The sequence below is a fragment of the Aspergillus karnatakaensis genome, assembly GCF_047715665.1.
Source record: "Aspergillus karnatakaensis strain CBS 102800 unplaced genomic scaffold BJY04scaffold_11, whole genome shotgun sequence".
Taxonomy (NCBI): domain Eukaryota; kingdom Fungi; phylum Ascomycota; class Eurotiomycetes; order Eurotiales; family Aspergillaceae; genus Aspergillus; species Aspergillus karnatakaensis.
The window spans coordinates 363,051-376,328 of NW_027395723.1; the positions used below are offsets into that span (position 1 = coordinate 363,051).

Here is a 13,278-nt window from a genome sequence, read left to right on the forward strand (position 1 = left end):
ACTAAAGTTGACGCTTTGTTAGGCGGTCCGTTGTTGTTCGAGGGGCTGTTTGGAAGGGGCTGCGCACAGATAACGAGGCCCCAAACCAACCTTTGTTGCACTACGGTGTTGAGCGCACTTCATCCTTGACCCCAGCCCCTGAATGGAACCAACTTTCTCGGTCACAATGAATTCAAAGGGACATGATGAAGACAAACACGGTCTTCTGGATGCTCAAAAAGGTGAGTCTACTCCTCATTCTGGTCCATTCCTCTCAAACATGCTAACGCTAGCACATAACAAGGGCAACACAGACTACAAGCGCCCGCTGACGATGAATTATCTTCTCACTGCGGGGAAACCATCTCTCTTGGCGGTCCCGATCTATGGGTGTGCTTGGAAAAAGCCTCCTGAGGAAGTCAATCATGATGGTAAGCTGATTGAAGCTCACCCAGGACCTCCCCCAGCGACTAACTCAGACATAAGGCGCGCATCTCTTGGACTACCTTATGGTGGACTTTAAGAAAACTGACGAGAGCAAATTCAATCCCTTTGTCGTTGACGGGCGCAAGGTATGCATTGTCACTTATGTCATCGAAGTGGCCTTTGTTATTGAATCTGGGGTATTGGAGTTCACAGCCCAGATCCGCCACGAGAATCACCCAGGAACCATTATTGGCCGGCTACGACACACAATGAAGGATTTGGTTCAACGCCAGGATAACTATTTCCTCAGATCGCTTTTTAGCTGATGTATTGTCGCTGCTGCTGTCAACCCCACACGATGCTCTTTCTTCCAGACCGTGGCTTGGAAGGGAGAGATCGAAACAAGAGATTTCTGAAGGACAATCGCGGCGCTAGTTCAGAAAGGTCGGTCGTCCCAGCATTAGGAAGTTGGCCCGTAGGGATCAAATTGAATTCATTCTTTCCTGCAGCATCGAGGCACCAATAGGTCCTCATAGCCTTCATTAAGATTTCCTGGCTCGGCCAGATCCTGTCCTGAATTCACAGACACCCGTGGACAGATATTACTCTTACCTTACTTGGCGATCGCTTTCTTCTACCTAGGTAGGGCCGATTAGACTTCCTCCGGCGCTATGGAGTACCGACCAAGCCATTTGAAGAGGATTTCAAAGAACCGTATCATGCTGGAAATGGCCTCTGTACTCGTGTCGTAATTGGGACTTCAACCCTATACCGAGAAAACATTGTCAACAGGCCAACATGGATTGTGCCAGCTCTAAAAGGACCCTCAAGGGACGAACCGGTGGAGGTCAACCCATTTCGGATATTCAGAAACGCACTCGGTACGGAGTAAAGCAAAGACGGCATTCGACCAATCCCACCTCATTTTATAGCCTGTGTTGGCTTTGATCAATCTATTGCTCAGACAATCGTGCTGTTACTGGGGCACACGAGATGAGTAAGTGCCGACGTGAGAAGGTTCTACACATAACTCATCGAGACGCTGTTTATGACGAGCTCACGGTCTACAACGCTTGGAATCTGGCCATCTGCCACATGGAATCCCTTGTTTCCTTTACGATTGCTTACTCTATACAGGCTCTCGTCTTGCAATTCCGAGATTTCACGTATATAAGCCGCAGTATCCAAGCAGAGGTGGCAGCAGCGCATGACGAGCTTTTACCTAACTTACCGAAGTTACGACCCCTAGTCAATTCAGTGACGGGTTTTTTGAATTTTCTTGGGATCTGTGCTCTTTCATCTAGCAGGTTCTCGGAGGGGCTGCAGAAACGGTCACCGACTATCTCGCAAAGATCATTAATCTCTTCACAGATCACCGCCTTGGACTAGGAGGAAGGTTACTCAAATATTGACTACCCATACCTACGACTCTGTCGGCAGATCCCTGTGGATCAAAGCCCTTTGGATTATGGCTTGAACCCACTGCATCACTGGGACCATCCCGCGCCTGGGAAACAAGTCGGCATGATAGTTCTTGACAGGTCCAAATTGACATCGTGATATTCGCAAAGATAATAATTGAGGTATGCATATAAGTTTAGATACACGGAAATTCGAGACATGCTGATTACTCAAAGGGTACTGGATATAGCACCAGATCCCAACATTCCACGCATGACATCCCAACTACAGGGAAAGCTATTCAGGTCCCAAGTCCTATTTAGAAATGCTTCAGAGCTTTTCCCTGCGAAGTCTCAACGACGCTTGTAAGCAGTTCACTGCACCCACTGTAAGCAGCGGCTAGCTAACGCTCTTCCATCAGCTTGATATTGATCATACAGTTGTGGATCTCAGCTGGCTCGACCTTACTCGAGTCTTTGAGTATGATATGTGATTAAATATAACTGACATAACCATGAATCGCCAGCCATTAGTCCTCAACCATTTCGTTCAAGTCACATTAAGCCATCAGTCAAATACTGTGAATTTTCAGGGGAAGCACTACATAATGAGGAAGCTAATGGACCGCCAGAATAATCGATTATCAATCAGAATACTAATCAAGATACTGCCACCACACAATCATCTCCCGGCTTTCAAGATACTCCGAGATGACGCCCATCGACCCCTGAATATCACGTGGCGGATATAGTTCCAGCTACCCACCAATGGGAAAGCAGGGCATTTGCGGGGATGTATGCCCTAGCTCGATCTCGATGTAACGGTCCACGGTCCCTGTGGACCGTTGGTTCCATTAAGATCTCACCTGCGGAGAATCGCACCGGTCGTGTTGCTCAATCGAGCCTCTAACCCGAGATCCTGCAGCTTGTTTCTCTCTTGGTTCGTCGATCTTGGTGGAAATTAAGGATCGATTGCCGGAGCCAAGGGGCTATGCTGTAGTTTCGCATGTGTGTCGAGGCGCCCGGCATATCAGAGACAAGGGAGTTGTCTGATGTTGCATTGAAATGGCCGATCTTCTCACCATGAACTGCAGCACGAGGCTTGGTCATCCTTTCCACCGACTCGACTTTTAGACCCAAGCATAAATACCTAACCGGCCTCTTCCCGACATCCTAACCGCGCAGATCACCCTACTTCTAAAGCCCTCCACATGAAGTCCCTCCTCCTCCCCCTCCTAGCCTCCCTCCCACAGGCCCTAGCCTGGTACCCAGGCATCGAAAAACAAATCTATACCACAGCCGGCGAAAACATCTTCAATGCAACCAGCCCATCCAAGCGCTGGCTCCCCGGCCAGCCCAAAATCCGCGGCGTAAACCTCGGCACCCACTTCATTTTCGAACCCTGGATCTCCAACCAAGTATGGAGCTCCCTCGGGTGCGCCGGCCAAAACTCCGAATTCGACTGCGTGATGGCGCTCGGGCAGGACGCCGCAGACTCCGCGTTCGCAGGCCACTGGGGGTCCTGGATCACGCAGGACGACATCACCCAGATGCGCGAGTACGGACTCAACACGATCCGTATTCCGGTCGGGTACTGGATTAAAGAGGATCTAGTCTACTCGGACTCGGAGTATTTCCCGCGGGGTGGGTTGAAGTACCTTGAGGATGTGGTCGGGTGGGCGAGTGATGCGGGGATGTACATTATTATGGACCTGCATGGGGCGCCGGGGGCGCAGGAGCCTGAGCAGCCGTTTACGGGACAGGTGAGTCTTTCATTCCTTTTCTATATAACAATCTCTCATCATATCCTCCTACCTTTTGACACGAACGAGAATGGCTAATGCGATGTCATGTCCATCATAGTACGCACCGACCCCCGGCTTCTACCAAGACTACCAGTACGAGCGCGCGCTGCAATTCCTCGAATGGATGACCGAGACGATCCATCAAAACGACAAATTCCGGAACGTCGGCATGCTCGAGCTCGTGAACGAGCCTCTGCAAGACGCGAACCAGGTCGCGTCTATGCGGTCGAGCTACTACCCAGAAGCATTCAGGGTATGCCCTCCTCCCTACCTCACCCCCATCACACCTCAAGTACTAGAATAAAGAAACTAACAAGAAGAACCCCAGCGCATCCGCGCCAAAGAAACCTCCCTCGGCGTAACCTCCAACAACTACCTACACATCCAGATGATGAACCAAAAATGGGGCTCCGGAGAACCCACCGAGTTCCTTACGGACACCTACTTCGCCGCCTACGACGACCACCGGTATCTGAAGTGGGCTGATGTGGCCGTGGACAAAGAGACGTACATTTCGACCTCGTGCAACGACGACCGCGGCGGGAACACCCCTGTTATTGTTGGCGAGTGGAGCCTGAGTGTCCCGGATGGTGTGCAGTGGAGCGGCGAGTGGGAGCCCGCGGGGAATGTGGACTTTTATAAGCGGTGGTTTGCGGCGCAGGTTGTTGCTTATGAACGGCAGCTGGGATGGGTGTTTTGGACTTGGAGGGCGGATCTGGGGGATTATCGGTGGAGTTATAAAGGTTGGTTGTCTCTGGTTTTTCTGCTTTTGGCTCTTTGTTGAGATGGAGTTGGTTTGCTAACAATTATTTATTGTAGATGCGGTCGATGCGGGGGTTATTCCGAGGGATTTGGATAGTATTCATGATAACTCTCCTTGTTGAGGATGAGATGCTGTAACTACCAGTGCCCGTAGGGTAAAACTCTTCGACATTATGACCATTCAAAGCTTTTGAATTCCTGGAGTCAAACGCAACGATATTCAATCAACTGCTTAAATCGAGAGAGTGTGTCGAGGCGTAAGATAGAATAATCCTGTAGAAGACTGGTAGATGAGAAACATTCAGACGGCAAATTATGCAGGCTTCCAGAAGGCACCGAGAAGGTTTCCAGAGCCCTTCTAGAAGCCAAATGTCTTAGCCAGATGAGCGTCAGTGCCTGGCTTCATGTCAGCGGGGACCCGTCAAAACCCCCAAAACCCCCAACAACCTCCACCCCTCGCGGCTGGCTTTGATTTTTGCTTTTTTTTTTTTTTTTTTTTTTTTTTTTGCATCAGCTACCAGCTACCCCTCTAAGACGAGAGATATGTATGTCACACCGGCAACTAATGCGCCTGACCATGTCGCGAATCGGAAGTTTCCTTAGCACAGATACCTACCGACAGGCTCTGACGCGATGCGTCAAGGGCGATCCTTCTCTGGTCGAGAAAGGTAAGTGGTGGATGACACCTGGGCACTGAATAAGGCTCTGGAAGCATTGAGGAAACAAAAAGGTTTGACTCCATCATGCAGGTTGGCATTGATTGGATATCAGAAAGGCAGTCCTCGCTCGCGTTGATTCCCATTGGTGAGTGCCAGAGCTACAAAGCCACTCTGACGGTGTACTGCATGATTACTGCATCCGCCAACAGGAGTTACTGAGGCTTTGCAAGAGCTCAAGAAATAAAAATGCGCTGAGACAGCTCTCAGGGCGTGAAGTGTCTGCTCCTCCACTTTCACCATCCATTGTCCTTTGCTTGAGATTGATTCGGGCATTTGCGGCTTTCTGTCCAGCTTTTAGACTGCCAATGTCTATCTCCACTGAGGCAATTATCAGCCTTGTGGCTGTTCTAGTAGCATTAGTACCAATATGTATCGCTGGGTTCACATACTGGAAACGAACCAACAGAGGGCGGACTCAACCGGGCGATGGTGAGCTTGTTTTCTTGCGCGCTTCTTTTGGGACTCCAAATCTATTGGCCACTGACTTTGTTGATCTTTCAATAGTCGCTTCACAAGGTGATATTCTCCCGCGGTGGCATCCGCCGTATAGTTCCCACGGAATCATGGTCCAGGAAGAGATCACAATATATCTCTCAAGCCTACGACGCGGGTACTCGAGGAACTGAGAAAGATGGTTAGGAATTGCTCTGATACCTTGTATTTAGCTCATGGCCCGCTTGAAGAATACTGATGTTGAACAGGGAGATGTGCAGGTGCCATGAGTACTGACCCTCCGAGTGCGGCTTATGGCTAGCCACCAGATAAAGCTCGATATCGAATCTCTTCCTGTTTATGCAGTGACGGGGCCTATGACTCTTTATGCTTTTGGATTAAGAGAGGATTATCTTTAACGATGGGGTTACTTGATTGGGCGTATTGAGGTGTTTAGCGCACATGGTAGGGAGTATTTGTGCTGTATAATATTTTGTGAGCATTGGCGTTAGAGATTACTGTCCGGACAATAGAATGCGGTTGGATATTTCTTTTTCTGCTTTGGAGAGCTGGAATATCTCGATTGTGTTGAAATTCTTGGTGCGGTTGCTTGTCTAGTGCCTCATGGGTGAAGCTGTTACTACCTGAACGCATGCACGGCTGAACACACCTTAGAAGAATAGCAGGGGTACTTTCTAATGTAAATCTTTGTTGGCGACTCAATGTTCATTCAAGAAAGCGGCCAAGGTGTGCTCGTGCTCATATAACTCAGCTTTCGGAGTGGTGGCGGTAGTGGTTCGTGCGAACGCTTTTAATCCTCCTGGTGTCTATGTGTACTAGGTAGCCTCTCTGCTTGATCGAACTGATTAAGCTAACTAACCAGATAACCATACACTTCTAAATCCTCTATTCTATTCCCTTCAGATTCTACCCTATCTACCAATCGCAACTCTCAGCAAGAAGTCCCGCCAACTGCTCCAAATACTTCCTATCGACCTCATCAAACCCGTCAGGCACCGCACAATCAATATCAATAATCGCCACCGTCTCACCCTCCGCCAGAATCGGCACCACAATTTCACTCCGACTGCTCGCATCACAAGCAATATGGCCCGGGAACTCATGCACATCCGGCACAAGCACCGTCTCGCGCTTCTCCGCCGCGGCGCCGCACACGCCGCGCCCGAAGCGGATTTCCTGGCATGCCGGACGTCCCTGGAAGGGCCCGAGCCAGAGAGTCTTCTTCACAGTCTCAGACACATTTTGTTCAGCGGCTGAGGTGGAGGATGTCGGGAATTTGTCCTGTCGGATGTAGAAGCCGGCCCAGTTTACGGAGGAGGAGGGGGCGGGGAGGGCGGCGTAGGCGTGCCAGAGGAGGGAGGCGACGTTGGAGAAGTTGCTGCGCGATCGAATGGTTTAGTTATTTTGCAAGAACCAAGATGGGGATTGTGGTGATGCTTCGTACCTGACCCAGTTGCGCTGTCCCGTTACGAGTCCCTTAGCCTGCTCGAGGACCTGTGAGTAGATTTCGTCCTTGGAGGCGTTCGCCCCGAAGTAGGAGGAGTCTGCGTGTGGCTTGAGATATTTAGCACAGGTTGACGGCAATGCGCAGTTGTATTATGGGCGTACGTACCATGATTGCTTGTGTTGAGAGAGGTGAAAAGCGCAAACGATGACAGAATCGCGGGAGAAAATTATGGCGATAAGAAAGTGGGGTGTCGTTGCGGTGCGGGGAGCTTCCCTCTTAAATGTGGTGAGCTCATCCTCAGAACACAGCGTTTCCTCTGCAATTTCAGGCTTGATTACTTTCTCATTATGCCTGTAGATTCCGTCATTCTAGTCAAATGGCAATGTCTCCAACAAAGCTCCAAGCTAGCACTGGAGTAGTAGTAGGCCTCGGAGGTCGTCGGCTAGGCCTGCCAAATCGGGCGATGGCCGATAAGATAGCAGCTCTATCAGTTGGAGATCTGCTCTATACTTAAGCCACCTTCATCCATTTCCCCAATTTCTCTACACGACAAATCTCTGCTCTTATTGTGTCAGACATAATGCATTCTCTTTCGCGCGCAATCTCACTCTCTCTCCTCATTCCCTCCACCTTATCAAGAGAAATCATCTTCCCCCCCATCGCAGCCATCCACCCAAACCAAGTCCTCTTGGGACAGCACGAAAAGATCGATATCACCACCGGCAGCCAATTCTCCGGCCTAACAACTTTTGCTCGCATACCGTACGTCAACTGTTTCGTTGACAGCGAGGCAGAAGCAACACCGTATGATATTGCCGTCCTGGGGGCTCCCTTCGACACTGTACGTTCACATCATCCATGGCCCTTGTCGAGACTCGAAGGAGATAGTTAATGCTATAATATGAAGGCCGTAACAGGCCGCCCAGGCGCGCGCTTCGGCCCCGGCGGAATCCGTCTCGGATCACGCCGCATCGAGGGCTGGAACATCTACACAGGCGAAAACGTCTTTGAGAGCTGGGCGAAGCTCGTGGATTGTGGTGATGCGCCCCTGACATGGCTTGATAATACGGTTGCGTTGAAGCAGTTGGATCTTGCGCATAAGGTAATCACCCCCAAGTAAGTCGGTGTCAAACGGCGCAGTTGCTCATGCTACGGGCTAGGTTGTTTCTTCGCGCAAGACGAATAGTACGGAGTTTGGACGCGTTCCAAGGATTATTACCCTTGGTGGAGATCATACGACGACGCTGTCGGCTTTGAGGTCGACGTATGAGCACTGGGGGGAGGTGTCGGTGATCCATTTTGATAGTCATATCGGTATATTCTTACCACTTATCCCCTCGTGCTATCATAGGGTATTGGCTGACTCCATTGGGAAGATACGTGGGATCCTAAAGTACTCGGTACGTACTCCTTGCACACTTAGTTGGCATAAAAACAAGCTAACGGTTATTCAGGCGGTGGAGTCTCGCACTATGCGTAAGCTCAATCAAGCTTCAGAAACTGCACCGGTACTTATTCAAATTTACTCACAGCGGCGTCAACCACGGCACATTCCTCCACCTCGCCCACGAAGAAGTAAGCCACCCCCTACCCCTACCAACCTATGGCCCTCCCCCCTTTAATCTCACAATATCCAGGGCCTCGTCCGCAACACTTCCATTCACACGGGAATCCGCGCCCCCACCAACCGCGGCAAAAGCGACATCAGGAACGATATCCGCTGCGGCTTCTCAATAATCACAGCACGCGATCTCGACCGCCTCGGCATAACGGGCGTCGTAGATGCTATAAAAACTCGTGTTGGTGACAGTAAAGTGTATATCTCTGTTGATATCGACGTGTTGGATCCGGCTTTTGCGCCTGGTTTGTCATCCCTCCCCTCTCTTCTCTTTTTTTAGTCTTCTGTTGTTTTCATAGAGGTATACCAGGGACTTGGCTAACATAGATAATGTATAGCGACCGGAACAGCCGAGCCTGGCGGCTTCTCAACGCGTGAATTGCTCTCTATCATTGATGCACTGCGCGGGCTGGAGGTCGTGGGTGCAGATGTTGTGGAGGTCGCGCCGATTTATGACTCTGCGGCTGAGACTACAACTCTCGCGGCCGCGGAGGTGGTACATTCCTTGATTGCTTTGATGGTTGCTACGCCCACCAAGAATTGATCTGAATCTCGAGGGATAATAGTGACCGGATTTGATAGAGAAGGGGTGTAGAAGCAGTAGGCGGCAGCTCGTATACAAGTATGCCATGCATCCTGGAAAGTATTACGGTAACTAAGGGCAGAAAGATGTCGGGCCATTAGGCTCAGGCTATACAACGAATCCTCTCTACCTCTCATCGAAAGAAAGTATATAAAGCTACTTATACCATCTGCAACAGAATTTCGTTCAAGGTAACCAGCAATGCCGTTCACACCCACTCCAAATAACAGTTTTGGGTGATAGACTCAACCAAGAAGCAGACCGAAAATCGCCAAGAAGAACCTATTCCGACGAAATTCCGTCACGCAAGCTTAATCCCTGCATAGACCTTGACCTTCGGCGTTAGATCCACATATAGTAAGAGACGCAGCCGGGTAGCCTCGATGTCACGAACAACGTCAGCATCTGACGCAAACCCCGCAGCCTGTGGCTTGGGAGGCATCACGAACTCATAGATCGAAGGGCCGTACAAGCGGTCGGGACTCGGCAGCAAGGTATTCTGAAGTATCTCCTTGATAACCGCCCACTCAGCCACGTGAACGTCCAGGAACAGCGACTCCGAGGCCGGCCGCAGCAACTTGTTGAGTCTGATCATAGAATAGGCGCAAGAATATGCATAAATTATCGAGACATATGCTAGGGAGGGCACTCTGTACCTTTGTTTATGCTTAGAAGCATATCTAAGGTTGTTGATCTGCTCACTTGCCCAGCTCGAGGGATTAGTTGATATAAGGTAGATAAAAGGCTAGCTGATGAATCCAAGACACAGGAGAATGCTTTGAACCTGAAACAAGAAAACAATGAGATATAGGACTATTATGCTACACGCAGCCTTCGCTCCGCTCTGCCCTTGGGTTACTGTGATTAGAGTATATTCTTACCTGTCCCTTCATCCTGACCTGAACGGAAATAAAACCCTACTAAACCTGCGAGCAGAAACAGGGTTTCTGGAAGTTTCTCTGAAATTTCCCTCTTTTTTCCATCTCTTGATTTCTTCTATCCAAACCTGTCGCTTGTCCTCGCTGAGAACCGACTGCAATTCAAGCGGCGCTTTGATGTCTGCACCGTGTTGAACAAAGAGAGGCACAATCTGTCTCCATGGAGGCATCCACCCGTCAGTGGTGGTGCGCTCAATAACTTTCTTCCAAGGGGTAGAGCCGCGGTATTTCTGATTTGGGGTTTCACCAGCCTCTAGGAGCAGCTTGACGGTGTCAGGGCTTGGTCGACGTGGGACTTTATCCTGCATCTCTTTGGGTAGGAATTGGAAGTGGACTTGATTGTAGTCGAGGATAGCGGAGAGGAGAAGTGGTGGACCGCGGACATGGTTGGTGCTTTGTATAAATCCTAGTTTCACTCGAAGATACCAGTCTAGCTGTAATTTGACGGCGAGATGTAGGAAGCTGGGGAAGTCGTCCACCTCTGTGGATGAGTGGTTCGTAGCGCACCAATGGAACTGCTGGAGTGCTTGTGCTGATGTTGGAGAAAAAGCAGTGGAGGCTGCGTTGTCGAGTCCGTCTAGTAGGGCTACAATGCAGTCCATAGATGAATTGGACTCTGATGCATACATTATGCACGGCATGGCGTATCTCCAGATGTCGTGTGAGCTGCTATTGCCACGAGCTTTGAGAAGTAAGAGATACGATTTTGCCAGCTCTAGACTAGGGTCAAAATCGTCTCTGGTTGCTGCCAGAATCTTACCCCATGTTTCAGGCTTCTCGATCCACTCCCTCACGGTGCGGTGCAGATATCCGACGGTTTTCTGTGACCACCTTCCATGTCCCGAAGCTTCCAGTAGGCCTTTGCACCGACTGTTGAGGCGGCGTCTCATCCTCTCGCATTTAGTGTCTTCCTCCTCGGCACTGATCTTCCCTACTGGATATTTTAATGCAGCCGCGACGTTGGCCTCATCGGCAAAGAATAATCGTAATAAAGTGATCGGCTCTCGAGAAGACCGCACAAGCTGGATCAGATGTGAGGCATCCATTTTGTAGGTACCCTCCACGCTCTGCAGTATCTTGTTGAACAAGCCTTCCAGATCTGCTGGAAGAGCGATCAACCTTTGCTCCAATTCCACAACGCGGTCTCCATTTGCCATTCCCGTCATGAGAGATTTGACAACGAGGGATACCCATAGAAATACACCGGAGGACTTCTTAGTCGTGCTCTCCACTAAATCCTTTGTGAAAATAGGTTCCTCCTTCTTCAACTTGCCAAAGGCGGGATGGCTCTCGAGCTTGGAAGAGATAAAATGCTTGATATCGGGGTAGGTAAGGTCCTCTAGGCGTAGCGTTGGTTTCGCGATGAAAGCATCCTCGAATTCGATCCAAGGCCGGCTAGAGACGCACAACTTGACGTTAGGGCGGGCACAAATTTTCTCAATCATGGTAATCAGCACCGCGTGGTCCTCGCCGAATTCGTCCAGGCCATCGATAAGAAAAAATAATCTTCGATCCCGGTTGGCCTGACATAGCAGTCGGTCGAATCCTCTTTGAAGCTGCGGCATTGTCCAGGTTGCTGTCGGAGGGATATTAAACAGATTAAAGGCCTCCCACAAGTCCGGAAACACAACGTGCGCAAGGTCTGGGCATCGTGATAGACTCTCGTAGAGCAGCGAACGAAGACATCCTTCCATTGACATTTGATTCTGGGAGCCGGAATTCCAAAAGAAGAAAGGCACAATGATGAATTCTCCGCAAAACCCAGGCGGTTGGAGGGAGCTGCGCAGACGCGAGTCTCGTAAGATGTGCTTGATCAATGTTGATTTCCCAGCGCCGGCTTTTCCAGCGATCCAATATAAAGGCGAGCCATCCCCTAACCAGTCAACAAAGCTATCCCATGCTCCCGCTCTGGGCTTTTGGAACACCCAGTCGAACGTTTTGCGATGGGCCTCAGAGACATGATCCCATCGATCATGTATTTCCAAGAAGCTCAACGCAACTTTCACCAATTCATAAAAATTCTTCAGAGTAGTGTTGATTGGCGCTGGAGACAGAGGCTGGCTGACTGCGAGATCTGTTGAGTGACTTTCTTGGATTGCTTGCAAAAGGTCTCGCTGCCAGCGTTTACTATCTTCAATGTGTCGGAGAAACTCCTCCCCAACACCCCGAGTTGAAGCAAGCGGCTGTCTGGATATGTGCGACCCCTCCTCGCGCAGGGAGACCAGGACAGTGAGCACCAACTGCTGTCTGAATTCATTGATGCGGGATTGCAGTCTCGTAATTTTCTCTTGGTTCCATATTCCTCTCAAGGCAACCAGAATGCTTTGTCCCGGTACCCTTGCCCTATGGCCTTTGCCCGCGACATGTTCTAGAGCATCTAGAAGCTCATCTGCCAAGTCACTGCAGCCAAGGCAGAGCGTTTGAAGCGCTTTACCCAGTGAAGTCGAGGTATCCACCCCGTCTTTCTGCGGCGGTTGCGAAAGGTAATGGCATATGGCAGCCAAGGCCGTCGTAGTCTGCTGCAGCTCTTCGTATTCGGGTAGCTGGCCAGTAGAAGATGCTCGTATTCTACCTACGCCGGATAGAATCCTGCTGCTGCAATCGACGAATTGAATCACACCAGTGGCAATGGCAAGGCATGATAGAGGCTCCATAACCTAAGAAAGTAAGATTTGCGATCGATTGAGCCGTATTGTGCACGTCTTGAAAAATTGGAACAGCACGAGACAGATGAAAACCACTCTGCCTGAGACATAAAATGAAGAAGAATTGTTCATCTCGCAAAATAGCGATTCAGCCTTGTCTGTCAACGACAGGGATGCACGTAGTCAGATAGCCAATAACATCCAACCTGCCGGCCCCTTGAGGCTGTGCGCGAGTGGAAATTATCACATTGCTTCTTTGAAGACGGGACAACAGTAGGTACTGGGCGGTCGAATGGTGACTTGTGTGAGAGCTGCAGGTGGTTCACGACCTGCAGGTAACTAAGGACCGAGTCATCCATCACGTGCCTTTATGTCTAGCTTGAATACTATATACGTCACGGCTGGATGTGTAAACAGTTGTTCGACTAGGTGCAATCTACCCGACCTACAAGGCTCGGGCTCTAACCGGCTCGTCCTTAATACACACACATACATACATACCA

General features: G+C 50.1%; 5 protein-coding genes across 5 annotated transcripts; 3 read left to right on the plus strand and 2 right to left on the minus strand.

The window, feature by feature from the left end:
* Positions 1-32: 32 nt before the first annotated feature.
* BJY04DRAFT_16025 (uncharacterized protein) lies at positions 33-894 on the plus strand. Its single transcript, XM_073709035.1, has 3 exons — positions 33-221; positions 284-410; positions 466-894. Exons 1-3 carry the CDS (start codon positions 183-185, stop codon positions 729-731), a joined length of 432 nt encoding a protein of 143 aa, XP_073574034.1. The 5' UTR covers positions 33-182; the 3' UTR covers positions 732-894.
* A 2,121-nt stretch (positions 895-3,015) lies between these two features.
* On the plus strand, positions 3,016-4,494 carry BJY04DRAFT_226026 (glycoside hydrolase family 5 protein; the record flags this gene model as incomplete). The annotated part of the gene is made up of 4 exons (XM_073718319.1): positions 3,016-3,568; positions 3,669-3,863; positions 3,939-4,353; positions 4,430-4,494. Coding segments are annotated over 4 exons (1,228 nt in total), but the record flags the coding sequence as incomplete, so codon positions are not given.
* Positions 4,495-6,338: 1,844 nt separating this feature from the next.
* Positions 6,339-7,212, minus strand: BJY04DRAFT_183162 (GAF domain-containing protein). The gene is made up of 3 exons (XM_073710422.1): positions 7,157-7,212; positions 6,989-7,098; positions 6,339-6,922 (listed from the first exon to the last, which is right to left on the minus strand). Exons 1-3 carry the CDS (start codon positions 7,157-7,159, stop codon positions 6,460-6,462), a joined length of 576 nt encoding a protein of 191 aa, XP_073574036.1. The 5' UTR covers positions 7,160-7,212; the 3' UTR covers positions 6,339-6,459.
* Positions 7,213-7,546: 334 nt separating this feature from the next.
* Positions 7,547-9,418, plus strand: BJY04DRAFT_183163 (agmatinase). Its single transcript, XM_073710423.1, has 8 exons — positions 7,547-7,832; positions 7,899-8,093; positions 8,152-8,305; positions 8,368-8,391; positions 8,446-8,467; positions 8,524-8,566; positions 8,629-8,854; positions 8,948-9,418. The coding sequence occupies exons 1-8, from the start codon at positions 7,572-7,574 to the stop codon at positions 9,151-9,153; spliced, it is 1,131 nt and encodes a 376-aa protein (XP_073574037.1). The 5' UTR covers positions 7,547-7,571; the 3' UTR covers positions 9,154-9,418.
* A 373-nt stretch (positions 9,419-9,791) lies between these two features.
* Positions 9,792-12,560, minus strand: BJY04DRAFT_183164 (uncharacterized protein). Its single transcript, XM_073710424.1, has one exon. It carries the CDS (start codon positions 11,828-11,830, stop codon positions 10,082-10,084), a length of 1,749 nt encoding a protein of 582 aa, XP_073574038.1. The 5' UTR covers positions 11,831-12,560; the 3' UTR covers positions 9,792-10,081.
* Between the last annotated feature and the right edge of the window lie 718 nt (positions 12,561-13,278).